General features: G+C 36.7%; 1 protein-coding gene across 10 annotated transcripts in view; it reads left to right on the top strand.

The window, feature by feature from the left end:
* The window catches only part of nab (NGFI-A-binding protein homolog), a 145,261-nt gene that overhangs the window by 114,963 nt on the left and 9,368 nt on the right, over positions 1-20,930 (top strand). For all 10 annotated transcript variants that reach the window (XM_090162416.1, XM_090162417.1, XM_090162413.1 and 7 more), the window contains 3 exons: positions 14,536-14,655; positions 17,358-17,491; positions 19,754-19,901. In XM_090162416.1, coding sequence (XP_090018542.1) covers positions 14,536-14,655; positions 17,358-17,491; positions 19,754-19,901 — 402 coding nt within the window. The remainder of the gene's footprint in view (positions 1-14,535; positions 14,656-17,357; positions 17,492-19,753; positions 19,902-20,930) is intronic.

Here is a 20,930-nt window from a genome sequence, read left to right as displayed (position 1 = left end):
CGGAACTTTTTATAAAACGGTTTTTTTTTATTAAAACACAACTCGATGAGTTACCTTCGTATGCTAAAGTCCTAGTTGAATTTAACTCATTAACGACTAATAAAAGTAAAATATAAATTTAAATATTGACTAATTTGGCTCTTTTTTTAAAAATTGCCGAGAATTTAGACCTGAATATTGTGGTAACTCAGATGAAAACCCGACAGTGTGAATTGTATTTTCTACAGGATTGGCTGATTTAAATCAGCTTGATTTAATTCGCGATTTAAATCAATTTTTATAAAGTATTTATCAAAAAGAAAAAACCTCGCCAATTGCTATAATTTAGGTTTAAATATAATATTTATTGTACTTCCCCCCCTAATGTTGCATTGGAGATTCCGCCGAATTTGGTTTGTAAAGTACCAAAATAGGTTTTAATAAATAAAAACTTCTATAAAATTATTAGCTTAAATTTAATAAATTCATTATACATATATATATAGATTAAGTTTTTAAAAAATTAAAACATTTGTTTTAGGTAAAATTATGATACCAAATTATATAAAACTTTGAAATTTTAATTAAAATAAAAAAAAATAAAAAAAATCCTATTTAAATAAAAAAAAATCGATTTATTTGATTTTTTTTTAAATCCAAAAATTGCCAACCCTTATTTTCTAATTAGGATTCTGCTGTAATTCAAGATATTTGATATCGGGGGGTAACGACCCCATCTCAATACGTTAAGGTCAACGACCGTACGCTGAAATATTGTAATATGGACAAAACCTAGTGAGGCGAAATAATCAATCCATACTCAAACGATCCGTTAAGTCAAGTTCCATTTTTTGGGGCCCTAAATCCTTTTTGGCCCGTGGGCCCGACGCTAGGGTAACCCAACGGTAGTCCACCGAACGCCTACCGTTATTAGCTATACGCACCGTTAGCGGAAGAAGCAAAAAGTTTATAATTTTTTTACATCGTCTAAAAAACCGTATAATTTTTTTCTTTTATCCAGTACCCTTTCACGGAGGGGGGTAGGGGGGGCGAACGGAAGCATTGTTGGGTTTATGGCCTCTTCGCATAATGAAGGCTTAAAAAATATAAGCCGATGTCCAACGCTGACTGAAGCCTTTTAAAGATTGTTGTCCGAGCCAAGAGGGGGGGGGGGGGTAAGGGTTCAAGGGGGGGTTGAAAATTAGTAAAAAATGTGCCATAGGAGTAAGTCTTGTGGGAAGCTACCAGGCTGGGTCGGCGCCTGCAGCAAAAAAAGCTCGCTTCTAACCCCTTTGAATACGATTTCCCCCGATGCCGGCCCTCCCCGCGATGATTCATTGTAGATGTAATGTAAGTAGAGGCGTCCTACGGTCCTAGGTAACCCTTTAAAAAAATTAGGTTTTTTTCAACCCTTTTCCGCTGGCGGTTCGGCCCATCCCCCATCTGCTGGATGAAGCCCCCCCCCTCCCGATATGGTGCTTTTTAAATCGCCAATTCAACACCCCTCCCCCTGCTCGCTTTTATAAAAGGGGTATACGTTTTTATAGCGCACCCGTTTCCACAGATTCGCCCTAATGTCGGCTAGCTTACTATTTCGACGAGTTTTAAAATGCGTTGTCTAGGGAGCTGTTCGCTTCTAACCCTTTTTTTAACCCTTTCAGGGGTAGGTATTGAAAGCGTCTATACATGGGATGGGTGCTTCTCATTTGGGAGAATTTTACAATCAATAAAAGTTTCATTTTGGGCGACTTTTAGAATTAATAATATCTCAATTTCGGTATGAAAATCCTATTTGGACGGCTTTAAGAACTAATAATATCTCAATTTCGGTATGAAAATCCTATTTGGACGGCTTTTAGAACTAATAATATCTCAATTTCGGTATGAAAATCCTATTTGTTCATTATGTATTTTCAGAAGTATATAATTATCTTGCGTAAGTGTTGTTAATAAGTCCTAATTTTAATGATTCTATTAACAGCGCTCCTAGTAACACAAAACATTAAAGTTAATAAAAACCACGTATGGACTATAATGCAGTTTAAATTACGCGAAAAGGTAGAAAAGTCCATAATAAAAAGTGGTAAAAAAAGCAAATTTAAAGTAATGATAAATACTTGGACCAATTTGTCTTCGAGGATAAAATTAAAACGCAAAACTAGGACCAAATAGATCGTCAAATCTAAAACCAATTATATTATTAAATTAAAACTCGTTGAACCACCATCGAAAGCCCTAATTTAGTCAAATTATTTTAATTCCAAGATCGTTTAAAATGATTTAGCCCAATGACAGTTACTTACCTTAATAATATACCAATAGTATATTTATTGAAAACAACTACGACCTTCACCTTAAGAATGTCTCCCGTACCTTAGTATTTTAATTTGTGGTCAAATGTTTTAGTCATATACAGGGTGTTTCAAAAGGTTATGCAAAACTTTTAAGGAGTTGTAGGGGGTGAGTTGAGAAGTATGCCTGTTTTTTTGCCACTTTCCTACTTTGAGTTAAAAGAGCGCCAGAGAGCATCAAAGTTTGGCCTACTAGCCCCTGGAAGTAGGTTGCAACCAGCGCAAAACCAAGCAGTAGGGACTTTAAATACTGTTTAAACTTAGTTTTTGTACGCTGGTTACCTCGATTTGTTTACAAAGTCCTTTTTTACCTATCACAAGAACCCAAACCTTAATGTTCGCATTTCCCTGATGCTTGGTGTGGGGCTTGTTGCAGCCTACTTCCAGGGGCTAGTAGGCCATACTTTGAAGCTCTCTGGCGCTCTTTTTACTTCCAGGGGCTAGTATAGGCCACACTTTGAGGCTCTCTGGTGCTCTTTTTACCGAGGGGTCGGACATTTACCAAAATCCCGTACACTTTGTCTAAAATCGCAAAATCTTTTAACTCTCTCTATGGTAAATTAACATTGAAATCCCAAAATCACTTCAAAAAGTAATGATAAAATCGCCAAAATCTCTACGAAATCCCGAAATCCCGTACAAAATAATGGCAAGTGTCTGACCCCTCGCGTTTTACTCATCGTAGGAAAATGGGGAAAAACAGGCATACTTCTCAACTCACCCCGTATAACTCCTTAAAAGTTTTGCATAACCTATTGAAACACCCTGTATATATAAATATATCTTGATAAATGTTTAAAATCAATTGAAACGATTTTAAAACGAGGTAAACCTTGAAGTAATAAAACAAGCGTGACATCGATACGTTCAATTTAAATCAAAATCAGAAAGATCTAAATCGTGGTCGATCTGTATGGATTAGTCATCTCGCCCTATTTAGTTTTGCCATTTCGAAATCATAAACAAGCGATGTAACCCGCCCGTCTGTAATTTATAGTTTTGGAGAGGGAATGGAGAGGGCAAGAATACCAACAAAAAAACAAAACAAAACGGCAATTGGAGTGGCCATTTTCGGTATCCGCGCCTCGCACGTGCCTCGGCTTGTACAGTGAAGGGGAGACAAAGGGGAGGCCGCCGCCCTCCTACGGGTCCCGATAACAAATGGGACCTGATTTGCATATTGATTCCTGGCAGCGCCACCTATCCTCCTTACTGGCTTCCTCCTTCAGACGTTAAGAGAACGAGAGCGCCCTCTTTCGTGGGAATCGGACAGGCGACGCGAATACAAAAGGGTTAAAAAAATTAAGTGAAAAAATAGGTACCGGGGCTTGGAAGGGCCCCATTGCTATTGGATAGCGGCTATCTTTTACCCCTAACTGAATTATGGCACCCCGCAGTCTTTACCCGATTTACGCCTTCGCCTTTATCGCGAGAGGTTTTTTTGGGGCCACCGGTAAAAGATAAATAGGATGAATTTCATTATGGACGGAATGACTGGACAGTTCATAGTCACGGTTTTAACCTACATCCGAAAGGGCTACGTGATTCACCGTTGATATTTTAGCTTTCTTAAGTTGCAGTATGAGATGCGGTATATTGTCCGGTGTAAAATGATATCTTTCTGGCCAGTTTGAAATGGGTGCTATATAGATTCAATATAAGAAGCTATATTTCTGGGTAGTTTGAAATGGGTGGTATATATGATGCGACAATTCTGGGCAGTTTGAGATGGGTGGTATATAGATCCAATATAATAAGCGATGTTTCTCGGCAGTTTGAAATGGGTGGTATATATACGCAATATAAGTTTCGATATTTCTGTGCAGTTTGAAATGGGCGGTATATATGATGCGACAATTCTGGGCAGTTTGAGATGGGTGGTATATAGATCCCATATAAGAAGCTATGTTTCTGGGCAGTTTGAGATGGGTGGTATATAGATTTAATGCCAGCTGTGATATATATTGCAGTTTGAAATGTGTGGTATACAGATCCAGTGTAAAATGATATTTTTCTTGAGACCGGTGGTATATAAATAGAGTATAAGATGGCATATTTCTTGGTAATTTGGGACGGGTGGTATACAAATAGAGTATATGATAGGATATTTCTTGGTAATTTTATATGGGTGGTATACAAAAAGAGTATAAGTTGGGATATTTCTTTGTAATTTGAGATGGGTGGTATACAAATAGAGTATAAGTTGGGATATTTCTTAGCAATTTGAGACGTGTTGTATAAGGGTCCAATATAATTTGCGATAATTCTGGGCAGTTTCGAAATGCGTGGTATATAGAGGCCAGTGTTAGGACTCGTGAGTGAAGACATTTGTAGCTTGCCCATCTTGTTCCATACATACGAATTTGATGAACAGATCGGAAAATCTTGAAGCCTATTTGCATAAGGGGGAATTGGGAAGATAGTGGTTCCCTGGCCTCTATTCGTGCGGGATCAAGTATAGATAGAAGGGGACCATCGTTTTTGTCCGCACATCCTCTCCTAATTCATCATTCGCGCTGCCACTTTTTGTTGACCGGAAAGGCCACATCGCTGGCTTGATAGTCACTTCCTCCGCCGTTCTCTACAATAGTCTCATCCAATATTATATTTATACATAAAGATAATGACTTGGTTGAAACGATGTTCGGGCATCAGCTTTAGGCAACCAATGAGATATTGGATTGGTTTGACTCTTTTTAAAAGGAAGGAGTTGACGATTCAATAAATAATCTTCAAGGAAATAGGTGATACTATAAATTGCAAGGTATATCGGGTAAAATTTATTTCCGGAAACATTTGAAACCTTTAAAAATATTCACATGGTTATAAAATTGCTTTCAAGTTTACTTTTTTAATTTGTTAAACTTTATTTAACGACGACTCGGAAATTAGTATTATTATTATTGTGATAGTGATGTTAAGTCTCTGACTAGAAAATTGTAAAAACAATTAAAACACGTTTTTAACCTAGGCTTAGTCAACCTAGCCCTATGTTTTGACTACGACCAACCCCGATGGCGGAAGCGCGTTATAGAAGTTGGCAGTGCTATGATGAATTCCCGGGAACATTTTGACACGTTAACTACGACCAAAACAATTTATGCAATTGCCCGGAAGTAATATTTCCGAGAGCCAGTACCTGAAAGTTATCGTTTATATAGTGCTGGTTGAAATAATGGAAAACTTTTCACCTGTACGGTATGCAACAAGTGTTTCCTTTTAACCAGGTAAATGTTTTTTACATATTAAGGCTAAAGCAAAAACATGACGTTCTAATTTTCCATTATAAATAGTACTTGAAGATGTCTTATTGAAGTGCGTATCGAGAGCAAAGCTGTTATCTAATATATGTCAATTATTGAATATATAATTTATCAAAGTAAATTAAACTCAATCTTATAAAAACACAATTTATCCCATTAAGAATTGTTTAAATTTCTACGGTCTAGCCACTAACGACAACCTAGAATCTTATGCCCCCTTTAGAACTGGCAAACTTCAGGCAACGGAAGTAGAAGCTATAACTATTTATCCCGTATCCCGCAAACCGGCTAAAAGCGTTAATCAATCCGCGAGATTCTCGATCAATTTTCTAAAGCAAGGCGCGTTGTTGTAGCAACTTTCGCTGGTACTTAAGAAAGGAAGGCTAGGGTTGAGCCAGAATTTTTAACTCTAGCTCGGAGTCAAGGCGGGAAAAATATCCAGCAAACCCCGCCCTGTAGCTTTTAGCTCTTTTTTTCCCAGGAATGATGTACCCTATATGGGGATACGCGGTGGCATCGGAGCCTCTCCTAATTCAGCTTGGGCTGACTCCTCAACCCTAATCAATAGTTAATTAAACGGGCCATTAAATGAGGGCCACACACACAGTCTCTTCTTTAGGTGTTGCTTCTATTATCTATGGCCCCCGCACGCCCAGGCCGCCGCTGTCTGCCGGGAAGAGCGCCAAAAGGGGATAAGCATCTTGCCCGCGTCCTTTTAAAATCGCCCGTTAGATGGCGCGGGGCGCGTGCGACGTCTCGACTTTACCTCGTCCCCCGCTTCCGTAGTCGCTTCTCAGTGAGCGTGGTTGTCGGCCCCTTCTCGCGGTTGCACTTTCTGGATGAAGTTTTCGTTGTAGCCGGAGCCCGCACGTCCGCGAATCTCGCGAGGGTTCGCCTCAAATGATCTCTTCTCCTTCGCGCTATGTCGTCCCAATCTCAACCTACTACTATTCCTTTTAAAGTTTATAGTATTTTTAATTATCTAAAGTTAAATGAATGTCGGTGCAGAGCCTCTGCTTTTTTCCAGCCTCGCTTCTCGACTCGCTGCTATTATAAATAAGCTTCCAAATATCAAGGCTCTTTTCTCAATGATTTTAAGAGGCAGAAAACGACAGTGGTTTTCTTCTCAAACCGTATACGCCGAAACTCCAGGGATTTGGTTCTACGTTGCCACGAGTAGAAATATATTGCTTTATAGAATAACGGGATTGTAAACCATACTTCTAAGGGTGTAGTTTTAAAATAGCGAATAGCTTTTTAAACAATATTTATCTTGAAAATGAAATCGATTTAAATTTTATAGAGTTGTTTCTATAATATTTATCGACGTTACGCGTTTTAGTAAACCTTTTAAAACTACATTTAACAGCTTACTTAAGTATTTCAAATTAAATTAAATATTTATGCAAAATAGTACTAGATTGTCATTAGCTAACGAATCATCATTTAATAAAACTCTTTTTCACAGATATTAAAAATTATGTTTAAGGTGCGCGCCAAAATAACCGTGTTAATTTACATAACAAAAGTTTCAGGTCCAATTTCGGTCTGTGGTACATTATTATTCCCGAGATACATGATTGGCAATGTACATTGTACAAACTACCACAAGGGCTAAAACTGGACCGGGACCTCCCGATTTTAATACTTAAATTAACATATGTTTTTTTCCTTACGAGCGTGAGTGCTAAGTCCTTGTTAAAGGCGTCGGTTTTTTTCTTCTGCCGGTCACCCTTTACATTTACTTTCCTTCCGAACAAATACCCTGGTGGTAGGCCAACGTGTTCCGCAGAAAACATTTAAACAAAATTACAATTTTATCTGAAACAAAAGCGCACTTCAAAAACGTGATATTTTCAAACATAAAAAGAATAAAATTTCTATTGTTAAAACGTGAAAAATAAAATTGCCGATATTAAAAATAATATTCTGTACAATATTTATTAGTATCAAGAATATAAACGATTTTTATTTCAAGACTAATATATTCACACGCATAAACGCGCACGCTGAAAGAGCCGGGGAATAAATCCAATAACTTATCTAGCGACTCTAAGCTTCAATGTTGGAAAACTGCTCAAGGAAATTTGTATTATATTTTAATCCGATTGGGAAATCAAGGCTTAAACACCTTTACGATATAGTTGCAAGTTCGGGGTTTTGGACTTAGGGCCCGGGCCCCTTTTGAACGGCCCGTTTAACCTCTTCATTTGGCCGTAATTAATTATATACTAAAATGCCCCAAAACCTTGAGTTTGAAAAATCAGGGATAATTTTTTTTTTACGCGACATCAAAATCTTTCACGTATATAAAAAATGTATTGTTAAATAAAAAAAATTCTTTGTAAGACTTCGACTATTGTATGTTTTTTTTTCAATCCTGAAAGAAGGGAGATTTCAATAGAGGGGGAAAGATATTTAAAATGTCTTACGAATAATGGAGCGCAATTTCACCAACGAATTGCGTTTAATAGGTCCGGGAATTTTTTTCAATCTTACCTATATACGTATGATGTTTTATATCAAATCCAAATCCTTTTTTTTGCAAACCTTGGCAGTGAACTTGGCTATTTTTTATATATCTTTAGAACCCCTCCTGGTTTTTTTTAAATATATAATCTTAATAGGCTTATAGTTCTCTATTCTCGTGACGGTCACCCCAATTTTTCTCACGATCTTCCGGTGACATTTTTTGGGGGCTTACTGGGAAGCTAACCCCTTCTGTCCCGAAATATTTTGATAACGTCAAAAGTATATAATACCTTATGTGTAAGTATACCTCTTACACAGAAACAGGTCCGATTTAGAACAAACTTCTCCCCTAAAATGTATAGCTATCTCCGATAGTTACTCCTCTATTGGGGCTCGTAATTAATATTTTTTCGGGGTCAAGCGGTTGTGCGCAGAAATATTTATTTTCATATACTGCTAATTTTATTCGTTTATACAGTGGCGGCACTAGATTTTTTTGGGTAAAATTAGCAAATTACTTGGGCTGCTTAGAAAGGTTTTAGAGCCTTTTCTCCATTTCCTAAAGCTAGCAAAATATGGTGTTTCAGCCTCCAAACTTTCAATAAAATTTTAACGAATTTAAAAGCTATCCCCAAACATTTTCGCTAATTTATAATTTTTGGGGGCCGCTTTAGTAGGATCTGTTGGCCACTTTCAGGGTTTTTACAGAACCTAGATATCCTGGAAAGCCTGGATAAGTCAGGGATGTATAAAATGGAGGAAAAATGTCAGGGATAAGTCAGGGATTTCAATAATTTCGTAGAAAGTCAGGGATAAGTCAGGGATTTTAGTTAGTCAACCAAACCACACATTAACAAAGAATTTTTGACCGTAAATAACAAAAACAAATGTCCAAAAATATAACCAAAAAGGTCAGAAATATTGGCAAAAATTGGTCAGGGATAACCTTGAAAAGTCAGGGATTTTAGATCAGAAATTTTCGTACGAACCCTTTTAAAATATCTACCTGGCTTACCCCTTGGCGCCACTACTGCATTAAATAATACCATTTCTTCGGGAAAATATGGTTTATAAATAAGTGAATATAGTAATGCAGCAAGATCGTCCCCATGGAAAATTGCATAGGTACATGTTTTATTTATAATATATATTATATTATTCTAATAACGTTTAACTCTAATATTTTAAGTGTATTTTCTATGGTAATTTCCTCGCTACGTCTCAAGCTAACGTTTGCTTATATTTCTTTCCTAAAGTAATTACATTTAAAAGTATACTAGGAACTTTTAATACTGGGCACGTTTAAAATTTTTAAGTTATATTTATACTTTTAAATCCTTAACTTTTAAAATTTAGTTAAATTTAGATCATTCTACCTTAAACTTTAAGACATTTCTACTAACCACGTAAATTCACCTTGGATATTGACTTTAAATGACAATTTTCCATTTCCAATATTAAAACGTGAGTTTGCTAGATAAAAAAAAACATTTCTTTAAATTTTAGAACTAGGCAGTATTTCGTCGAATGAAATATTCCCTTTAAATATTAGCCTCGTGAATAATTCCCTAATATTTTCTTTTCTCAATAAAACGGAAACATTTCGGAAAAGGGGAGCTTACGTTACTTTTTAAAGAAATTTATTTTCCCCTAAAGCTAATATGAAATATCAAAATTTGTCTCCCCCTTTTTGCTTTTCGGTTCCATTATAATTACTCGATGTATTTGACCCAAGAAAAGTCAAACCCTAGCGGTAATAAAATAAATAATAGGTTTTGCTTATCGAAGTTTTTGGTCTTTGGGTTGCGTATGTCAAAGTCAATTTTATTACTATTCTTTTCTGTTTCCGATTCTTATTTTAAATTCCTAAACGTTTCGAAGTACTTCGAAAGGGCGGTGTAAATATATATAAAAGCTTTCGACTTCAATTAGAAGACGTAATTTTTACGGATCGGTTAAGCGCGTAGACGTTTCAACGCTATGGCCAAACGACGGCGAAGCATTGTGAAAGCCTAAACTTATCCGTTCTAAAAATCGACTGCTTAAATTCTCTATTTTAAATTCGGTTAGTACTTTTCTTTTATATTATCCTGCCAGATGTATTAGATCATTTTTAAAAACTCGAGCAAATATAAGTAGTTTTAAATCAATTTTGAGCAGATTATTAATCAAGCTAGTCTTATAGAAAAAAATTGTTTTTCTCTAGATAAACTGTTTAGTATTTAAACTTTAAAAGTAGGAGGGTTAATTTAGTGGTAATGTTAGTTATTTTCTTCTATAATAGAAATCTATCGAGTCTTTATTTAATAAAGAGTCAGCTGGTAGCGAACTAAAACGCGGGGACTTTTTGATAAATCTCTTTTGGAGAATATCAACTAAGCTTAGAGCTATAAAAAAATATCGGGGGGTCTTTTTGGTGGCGCGAAACACGCCTTTTTCATCAAATAGATGGAGCCACTCAGCTTTGGTACTGTCACGTACGACTACATTATTATTGCTAAGTGTTTTCTAGCCCCGAAAACCGCTATTAAAATATACGTAGCGTTTGATTCGCGAGGTGCTCCTAGAGGCGAACTATTTTTACGGTTACTTTGGCGGTCTCGAAACCGTGATTAGCATAATACGAGGTCCTTGTCATTTGTAAATAGTTGGAGAATGGGCGATTCGTTTGTCACAAAGATGCCCCAAAACTGACTTATAATGAAGGCGAGCTAAAAAAAATCCGAATGATTTATGCTTTGAACTTTTACAATTCACTTTTTTTGATACGCGTTTAGAATATTTATTGGAGCCCTCGATATTCGCGGCACAGAAGCTGAATTTACAATAAGCTCGTGTTGAAAGCTTTCGAAATCCACAATTCTAAAAAAACATTGTTATTTTAACTTTGTATTTTGATCCGCGAAATTATACCTGGGATATGATATTATTAATAAACCCGCTTATACTTAGTAGCCACTTTATCATAAAAATAATTACTTCTGGAAATCCAGAAATCCACAAGAACTAAAGAAAATATAGATATTCATTGAAATATTTGAAATGTTGAGAAATGAGAAGATACATATTTTTTCTGAGAAAATTCGCTGAAATATTTGAGAAATATAGTGGAAATGTTTGGGAATGATCGGAAAATATTCGAGAAAGGTCGGAAATTATCGGAAAATATTCGAGAAAGGTCAAAAAATATTTAAGAAAGGTCGGAAAATATTTGGAAATGATTGGAAAATATTTGGAAATGATTGGAAAATATTCGAGAAAGGCCGGAAATTATCGGAAAATATTCGAGAAAGGTCAAAAAATATTTAAGAAAGGTCGGAAAATATTTGGAAATGATTGGAAAATATTCGAGAAAGGTCGGAAAATATTTGTAAATGATTGGAAAATATTTGGAAATGATTGGAAAATATTCGAGAAAGGTTGGAAAATATTTATAAATGATTGGAAAATATTTGGAAATGATTGGAAAATATTTGGAAATGATTGGAAAAAATTTGGAAATGATTGGAAAATATTCGAGAAAGGTCGGAAAATATTTGGAAATGATCGGAAAATATTGGGAAATGATTGGAAAATATTCTAGAAAGGTCGGAAAATATTTGGAAATGATTGGAAAATACTTGGGAATTATTTATATACCCCAAATGAGACAACGCCAGCAGGTAAACTGATAAACTTCAAACCAATAAATTCAGAAATTCCCCAAAACAAGTATCGCCATCTTGCCCCGAAATTAGAAATGAATTCCCATTCTAAGGTTTGCAATTTAAGAACAACCAAAAAATAAAAACCCGCTTAATTTATAATCGTAAGAACAGGGGAGTTGAAACATAATATTAGAGCGAGAGTAGTGAGTGACCAGCAAAGGGCCGTGTAAAGCCAAGTCGAAAGCGGAGATAACCAAGTTAGGCCGGCCGCGTAAAATAGGCGTGTTGGTGTTTTTGGAAGGCGCCGACAGAGGACGCCACTGGCGAAAGAAAAAGGTCCGGGAAATTGGCAATGCCAAAGTACCCAACAACGCGCTGTTCGGCCCGTAATGAAATGATTACCTTGTTTATCACCCGGAAATTTTGCCGCCTTCCACGCGATCTTTGCCTTCGAGCAACGCGTGACGGTTGGGCCGCCGAGGAAGAAGCTGCGGAGAGAGGATGAGTGCTCCGGGTTGAGGATGAGGACCGCCTCGCGCCGCCCGTATTAAGCCCTGTTTTGGTTGTGGATGAAGAAACCAGAGAAGCTTATGATTTGGGGCATTTTTTTCGCTTGTCAGGTCACTCTCGGTAATAGGCCACCAAATAAAACAAGGAGCTTTTCCCCGTAATTACGGACGGCCGCGCCATCTCGCGGCCAGTTTTGGGAACTAATCGCTAAATTAGAAGACTCTCCCTTTTGCCTTCGTTTCGCTCATTTCGGTTTTGCCTACCCCCTTTTCTAGCCCCCCCCCCCCCCCCCGCGCGAGGCTACTCTTAATCATATTTTCTTTTTCACACCCGCGCCTTTTTTATTATTTAAATGCTAATCCTAGCATCTGCTGGCGTATTTAATGAGAGTTGATATCTGCGATTGTAATTTTTATCCACTTACGTAAGAAAAAGCCGACCAGTAATTTTTATTTCCTAATTATAAGGTTCGTTTAAAGTTTAACCAGCGAATCAAGGGTTCTGGAACTTTTTCTTTAACCTGGTCCGGAGTCTCAGAGATGTTCCGTTGTGGGGGGGGGGGGGGGTATGGGGATGCATCTTTATTATATAATTTTAACGTATATTACGATAGTTTTTCTGACTTTATTTACCGTATGGTCAAACTATACAGAGTGTTTTAAAAGGTTATGCAAAACGTTTAAGGAGTTGTAGGGGGTGAGTTGAGAAGTATGCCTGTTTTTTTCCCCATTTTCGTACGATGAGTTAAAAGAGCGCCAGAGAGCTTCAAAGTGTGGCCTAATAGCCCCTGGAAGTAAAAAGAGCGCCAGAGAGCTTCAAAGTGTAGCCTACTAGCCCCTGGAAGTAGGCTGCCAAGAGCGCCAAACCAAGCAGCAGGGAAATGAGAACATTAAGGTTTCGGTTCGTGTGATAGGTAAAATAGGACTTTGTAAACAAATCGAGGTAACCAGCGTAAAAAGGTAAATTTAAACAGTTTTTAAAGTCCCTGCTGCTTGGTTTGCGCTGGTTTCAGCCTACTTCCAGGGGCTAGTAGGCCACACTTTGAAGCTCTCTGGCGCTCTTTTAACTCTTCGTAGGAAAATGGGAAAAAAAAACAGGCATACTTCTCAACTCACCCCTACAACTCCTTAAAAGTTTTGCATAACCTTTTGAAACACCCTGTATAACAAAGTAATTTAATATATTTCCTTTTATTTTAATATTCAATTTACCCTACTTGATATTTCGAATGGTGCTTAGTTATACAGAATTGCGTGTTTCCTATCTATCAGATTAAAGTCAATTGCTTACTTAATAATATAGTCCCCTGAAGGTTGCCGTTTTTACAGTACACTGATGCGGAAACGGGTTTTCAACCTACTTGGCTAAAGCGTACATTTACGTTTCATACGTGAGTTTTTAATCAAACATTGTACGCATAGCGAAAGTAAACATAATCCGATAAGTGTCAGAAAGTTACAATTGTAACAATAGGAAATATCCAACTTAATTTTCTTGCGTTACGTTACTTATGGGCATAGTTTTATTGAGGAATAACAATGAAAAATAACAGTAAAAAGCTAAAGTTTTAATTTGAAATACGTGACATAAAATAATACGTTGTTTCAAAACGTTTTTATTTTTCACGGAACTACCATTTTTGCGTGGTTTTGCTTTTAAATTTTGATTATCTTTTAGAACAGGACCAAAAAATCTACTGTTTAAAATAAAGGAAACCAAACTTCAGCGTAACTTTTAATTAAACACGTTTACGAAAACATAATACAAATATTGACTTTTTTGTGATAAAATTAATAATTTAATAGAAATATGTATATTTAATTAAAAAATATCCGTATGAAAAAATAAGCGTGACAACCCTAGCCATTAAAATCGCCGTGACATTTTTTCCTATTTCTCCAACTGAAGTCCCAACCCTTTCTTTGATACGTACACAACCATTTCCCGAAATAGATTTGGAAATGATTCCACCCCAAATTTTAATATTTTGTACGCGTATAAGTTTCAAAATTTTCCGCTTGCCCCGAGCGTTCCGTTCTTAAAAATATAACCTTACCGGGTAGTACGCGTTAAAGGCGCGGATTACCCACGCCGTAGTGGACATGTAGTCCGGTCAAGGTTCGATATAGAACCGGAGTCATGTTGGGGAGGGAGGAAGTCGAGGGGTGTTAAAAAGAGCCGGACAATGGAAAGCCGCTTGCAATGTGTCATTTGTCATTATGCAAAATGAGTTGGCGTTTTAACCTTTATCCGGGCTAAGCCTTGGCGGGGGTGCTTTGCAGCGGGGAATTACATGTTCTCTTGTTTTTGCAGTACGTGATGAATATGGCCGAAGATGATCCACGGCGGATGGACGAGATCAGAAAATACGCCGCCATTTATGGCAGGTTTGATTGCAAAAGGAAACCAGAAAAACCCCTCACCTTACACGAGGTACGCATTTCACATTATTATTATTACGATGATGGTCGGATAATTTTCAACTTAAATGTGGCCCAACTTTGGTCCCACCCTGCCGTCATGGTGAATGTACATTGAGGACGTGAAGTTACCGAAATGAGCTTTTACCGCGTATTTTGATATTCTTGTTCGTATTTGAATTTTAACGTCATAATTTACTCGTGACGCCTGAGTTGATCGGAATCGCGGGATAAAAAGTACCTTACTGATTACGTCATCGATACGTCATGGTATACCTTCTAAGCTTTCCTGTTTACCCAGGTACCGGATATAATTTTTATAGATTCAAAAGTTTATAATTAATTATTTCCGACATAAGTATCTATAAGGGCTATAAATAAATAAATATTAACCCTACTATGTAAAATATAAATGATATTAATTTATTTATAAAGCAAAATTTCGCGGTATAATGGAATAACTGTGACGTCATAGATAAACAATTTGTATACCTCAAAGAATTAATTATATATACTGGTATTACGTATTTAATATTTACCCCATATTTGACGTTTATTTAGTAGCTCTGTTATACAAGGTGAAACATCCCGCAATAGACCATAGTCCCTAAACCCACTACCGCCATCTCTCGATTCGATAGATAACTTTTTCAAATTGATTTCGCAACGCCATCTATAGATAGTTTACCGAACCACGGTTTAGCGGACGACCAAAAATTATCCATATTGTAAGTCGGTATAAGTTCAACGACAAAATGTGAACTCAGTCCCAGAGGGGTAACCTAGCAAAGGGCAATTTTAATGGACAAGGGATAGTGAGAGAATTGACGCGAGAAAATAACAGTCTTACATGGTCGAATTAATAAGTCATTTAGACTTTGTTCGAATCCTGTAGAGTAATTGTGTCATTTTAATATTTTGCCGTTACTATTCTATCTGGCAAATGTAATTTTCCAATTTCCCATTATGATCTGTTTTCCCACGAGTTTTAGCTTGACTCTATCGGCATCTAATTCTCAAAATCCGCGGATCAAATGATGATTCCCTGGCGAAGTAGTTTTTCCCTCTATACTTACTGGTAGTTCTCCGAGGGAAATCGATTTCGTATTATACCAGTTATCAAGGGGTAATTCTAATGGACTATTTGGAAATAACATTATTATTGACAATCATTAACCACTAGGGTAATGTCGCCTGGCTTTTAAACAACGGATTCCGCTGGTAGAGTCGGCCGTTTGACTTTCCATAATAAATACCCTTTTCAAAGATTTAACCCGATTTGCCATTGTTTGACTCCCGTAAATAATTTCATCGGAATCAACTCTCCCGACTTCAATTAGGAGGCGCCAGTTAACCCTTCTATAACTTGGTTATATAGCATTCCCTCAGCTACAACTTCATCTACGAAGCGCCGTTATAATTTAGTTACGTCGTCACTTTCAAATTATATCTTACTTAGATTGGTTTGAGTTTTTCCCCCGGAAAGTCTTCCAATTGATTTGGGACTCCAACATTGGTCGCTGTACGAGATGCGGTTGACTTATTTTCATTAAAATTAAATTTGTGTCTTTTCCCGTATGAAATTTTAATTGTGATTAAAAAAATTAAAATGTATCTAGCTAACTGATAATCTAAGAGTCTATCTTACATATTCGCTAATCAAAAGTTATATATTTACGTTCCAAAAGTGTGTTAGTTAGTCGAAATAGTTACTGATAGTCCTGTATGGAGTGACGTAGAATTGACGTCATAACCAAATAGAGAAGCGTTGTTTTAGAAATGGCTGTGAGTATACATTTACATATTCACGATAGAGAACAAACACACTTATGTGAAGATAATTATAAACTTATAATCAGCTAAGCTAATACCCAAGACACCACCTTAGGCCCAAGTCATCTAGTGACTTTTAATGCGTTTAAAGCAGGTGGCCGGATTAAATTTCGTAGGAGGGTGGTTTCAAGCCCTTCATACCACGCGAGCCAACAGCTCCCTATACTCACTACACCTCTACTTATGCTACTGCATAATATCATCTTATAAATTAATTTAATTACAATACCAATACTACCTTAAGCGAGAACGGCCAAAAATTTTGCTAGAGTCGTAAAAAGCAATTGTTCTTATCGAGAGTCGTAAAAAACAATTGTTCTTATCGAGAGTCGTAAAAAACAATTGTTCTTATCGAGAGTCGTAAAAAACAATTGTTCTTATCGAGAGTCGTAAAAAACAATTGTTCTTATCGAGAGTCGTAAAAAACAAATGGTTCTTAGCGAGATTCGAAAAACCAAATGGTTCTTAGCGAGATTCGAAAAACCAAATGGTTCTTAGCGAGATTCGAAAAACCAAATGGTTCTTAGCGAGATTCGAAAAACCAAATGGTTCTTAGCGAGATTCGAAAAACCAAATGGTTCTTAGCGAGATTCGAAAAACCAAATGGTTCTTGGCGATATCCGAAAAAAAAATTGTTCTTAGCGAGATCCGAAAACAAAATTGTTCTTAGCGAGATCCGAAAACAAAATTGTTCTTAGCGAGATCCGAAAACAAAATTGTTCTTAGCGAGATCCGAAAACAAAATTGTTCTTAGCGAAATCAGAAAAACATAATATTTTTTATCGAGATTCGTAAAACCAAATTGGTTTTACCAAAAGATATAATACTCCCGAATGAATATTTGTCCAAAACTGACCGCTACGTTTGATATATTTTTGTCAGGTTTCTGTGAACGAAGCGGCAGCCCAGATCTGTAAACACATTCCAGCTTTGCTGACCCGTCGGGACGAATTATTCCCACTAGCCCGTCAAGTGGTCAGAGACAGCGGCTACCAGTACAGCAAAGGCCATTCCAGGTGGGGTGTTTTGCTCTCCAATCTCTCAAAGTCCCTTTCCCTTTTTTATACCATTATCATTATTCATCAAATGCAATTTTTACCGCGTTATGTCATTACTTTTCGAAAGGGAAATAAGCCTTACGTTTGTCAGGTTTTTTTGGGTGGTTTGCTCTTATTTATTATAATTCCGTATAATGACCGCCGGTGCCTGGTTCGTACTGGTACCGGGACTTCGTTCTGGTAATTACGCCAAACCATTCCGCCTTGTTTTGAATATATCGCGTATAGGCGGAAAGCTATTTTGCATAGCTTTTTTCTTGTCCAAATTAAATTAATCTATAATACAAATCGTACATTACCCGAAATAAAAAAAACTACGCCTTTGAGAGTACTAGCCAATAACATTTCTAGTAAAAAAACGCTTTCATTAGAATCCATGATTATTTGTTTCCTCATTTCCGTCGCGTCAATACCCCTACGCCATTCTAAATTGGGCTACCCCGACGTAACTCTTTTTTTAGAACGTATAGCGCCATCTTTCGACCTCTTAATGAAACTAAACTAAAATTGCATTAACAGTTACTCAAAGCTAGGCTTCGAATATTTTTTTATAAAAATTTGCATAATGTCAAAACTGTAAAGGAAAAAATGAGCCTTTCTGACACGTTTAGGAAAACGCTGTAAAAAAATATGTAAAAAAGGCTGTCACAACAAAATGGGCAATTAACGTTTTTCCGCGACATCTAGCGGAACTTTTTTTTATGATCCAAAGGGGTTTTTTTTTCTAAATATACCGGCTTTTGTTATTGCTTTAATTAAACAGGCTTCGTTAACACGAGTTTAGTTTTTCCATCGGGTTGAAAAAATTGTTCCTATTTAGGCCCCTGGCTGTTTTGCTTGGTTTTTTCCACTCGCTTTTTTGGTTAACTCGGTTTTGAAGCATCCCGAAATATTTTTCTTTCATTTTTCGTCCTTACGCCGTCTTCGGTATGAGGGCTGACTTGATGTAATTAAGATTTTTCCGCCAACCTAATTTGCGTAATTAGTGGAAGAAAGTTCGGTATTTTTTGGTGTTTGACTATTTAGGCGTTCTGGTCCCGGTTAACTACTAAATGAGAGGTAAATCCCGTATTAAACAGAGTACCGGACGCCGCCTCCATCTATCGGATGAATTTGGCGCGTACCAATCCGATTTTGATCCCTTAAATATCCAGCTTAAAGATTAAACGGAATCTAACTATACCAAGAACTACTCGAATCGAATAGATATTAGGAAAGTTGCGGATCGAAGATCATTAAATGTTAAAATTTGGCGCCCCTAACTAAATAGTTCGAATCTCCCCCGACAGTGGCGCTACGGTGCCCGTTTTCGCGTTCCAAATCGATAACGAAGTTGGATCCCCTCTGAACGCCACTTTGATCGCGGATTCCCCCGACACCGCGAATATAGCGTATCGTTTTGAATTCTTCAGATTAATTTTAAGCCTATTTGTTTTAAATTCTTAATTCTAATTATATAATATAAGCCTATTAATGAATTATCCTTGTCACATTGTCGCCTTAAGCGAACGGCCAAAGACGTATTCACTATCGCAGCTATTTTCTATTGGTTTTTATTATCTATGCGAAATAGCACGGGCGATGTCGTGTCAGTCACTGGATAGTTGAAGGCTTGAAGTGTCGGATGTCGAAAGTACAAGTCTCTATTGTAAAATAAAAATATTTTTTAAAATCTGGAAATCAATTTGAAAGTCTCGAAATACGGGCGGAAATGAATAATAATAATAATAATAATGATAGCATAGAAACGTAAATTTTTATTTAAAATCTCAATAATAACATAAAAACGTAATTTTTAATTTAAAATCTCAATAATAGCATAGAAACGTAAAAATTTTAATTTAAAATCTCAATAATAGCATAAAAACTTAAATTTTAATTTAAAATCTCAATAATAACATAAAAACGTAAAAAAATTAATTTAAAATCTAGATATCAGTATAGGAGTCCCGAAATAATTTTGAGGTTTAAATAACTTTGCGAGTGTCCGAATCCGCACGAAGGTTAAAATCAGCTTTTCCCCATAAAACTATGACCGACATTTCGACCTAAGTTTTCGAGTAAGTATCCAAAAGAATGAATAGGGCGTTTATACGAGAATGGTTATCAATCGATGACCTCGAAGCGTCTTTGGCCGTCAGCGCTGTTCGGGCGATGGTTGTGACATTCGGATAGCGAATTACCCGACTTTTGTTTCGGACTGCTTGAACAAATGCACAGTTTGGACGAATCTTGCAGGTCTCATTGCTACGGCAAGGGCTACGACGAGGACTCTTGCAGCGGAGGCAGTAAAAGGCCCCGTCTCGACCCCAGCCCCAGCAGGTTTGCCGACAAGGCTCAGCTCGAGGAAGAGAAACGAAGGCGACAGGTAGTTCACTTACTACTTTTCTCGTCTTTCAAAACTATTTTAAAGGGGAACGGTCAAGCTTTAACAAGTTAGATAGCCCTATAGCCCGTTAAAAACTAAAAATTATCACGAAAACCGCATCAAAAAATATTAAGTGGTTAATTTTTAATAAAATAAAGAAATTTCGGGAAATTGAAAAGCGCGCGTCCGCCGCGACGCCTGGTGAGAAATCGGTGAGACAGAAAAACAACGAAGAAGACGCGAAAGATTTGGTTTGCACGCGCGGGGCGTTCCAGTTATACGAAACCTAAGCCTAAATTGCGCGATTTTAAAAGTTAGGATAGTTCGCAAATCTCTCACTAAGGCCCTAGGGCGCTGGCGCTGGCGATACACCTTAAGATGGCGTTATTTTGCGTTTCAACTTTTTAGACCAAAAACTATTTTTTCAAGACAAAATAAGGTACGTGTAAGTATATGCAAATAAAACGATGTTTGGAAAAGCTTGGCCGTTCCCCTTTAACTAATGGGAAAAAAATTTACGATAAATTTAAGAACTTTAAAAATTAACTACATTAGAAAAAAATAGTTTACAGAAAAGTCCAGCTAAAGGCTTAAAAATGTTTGTTCTTCTGTTACCTTTGACATTTTGGGCACTGCTTAGTGGTTTTTGTTGCGGAGGTAATCTCTCAAACTATTGAGGTCTTTCGTAACCAAAAATCGGGATAGATTATTTTGGGTTAAATACTTTTCTGATAAATCAATTTTTGTTAAAGTGGAATTGCTAAAAATATGATTATTTTGGGTTAAATATTTTTCTGAACAATCAATTTGGGTTAAAATGGAATTGCTAAAAATATGATTATTTTGGGTTAAATATTTTTGTGATAAATCAATTTGGGTTAAAGTGGAATTGCTAAAAATATTATTATTTTGGGTTAAATATTTTTCTGATCAATCAATTGGGTTAAAGTGGAATTGCTAAAAATATGATTTAGAAGAATGTTTTGGATGAAATGGGATCAATATCAATTGACCTAAGTTGTAATGTAG

Source organism: Leiobunum rupestre, chromosome 11, assembly GCF_980474605.1.
Source record: "Leiobunum rupestre chromosome 11, qqLeiRupe1.1.hap1, whole genome shotgun sequence".
Classification (NCBI taxonomy): Eukaryota; Metazoa; Arthropoda; class Arachnida; order Opiliones; family Sclerosomatidae; genus Leiobunum; species Leiobunum rupestre.
Note: the sequence above shows the minus strand (reverse complement) of the source record. Positions and strands in the feature narration are given on the sequence as shown.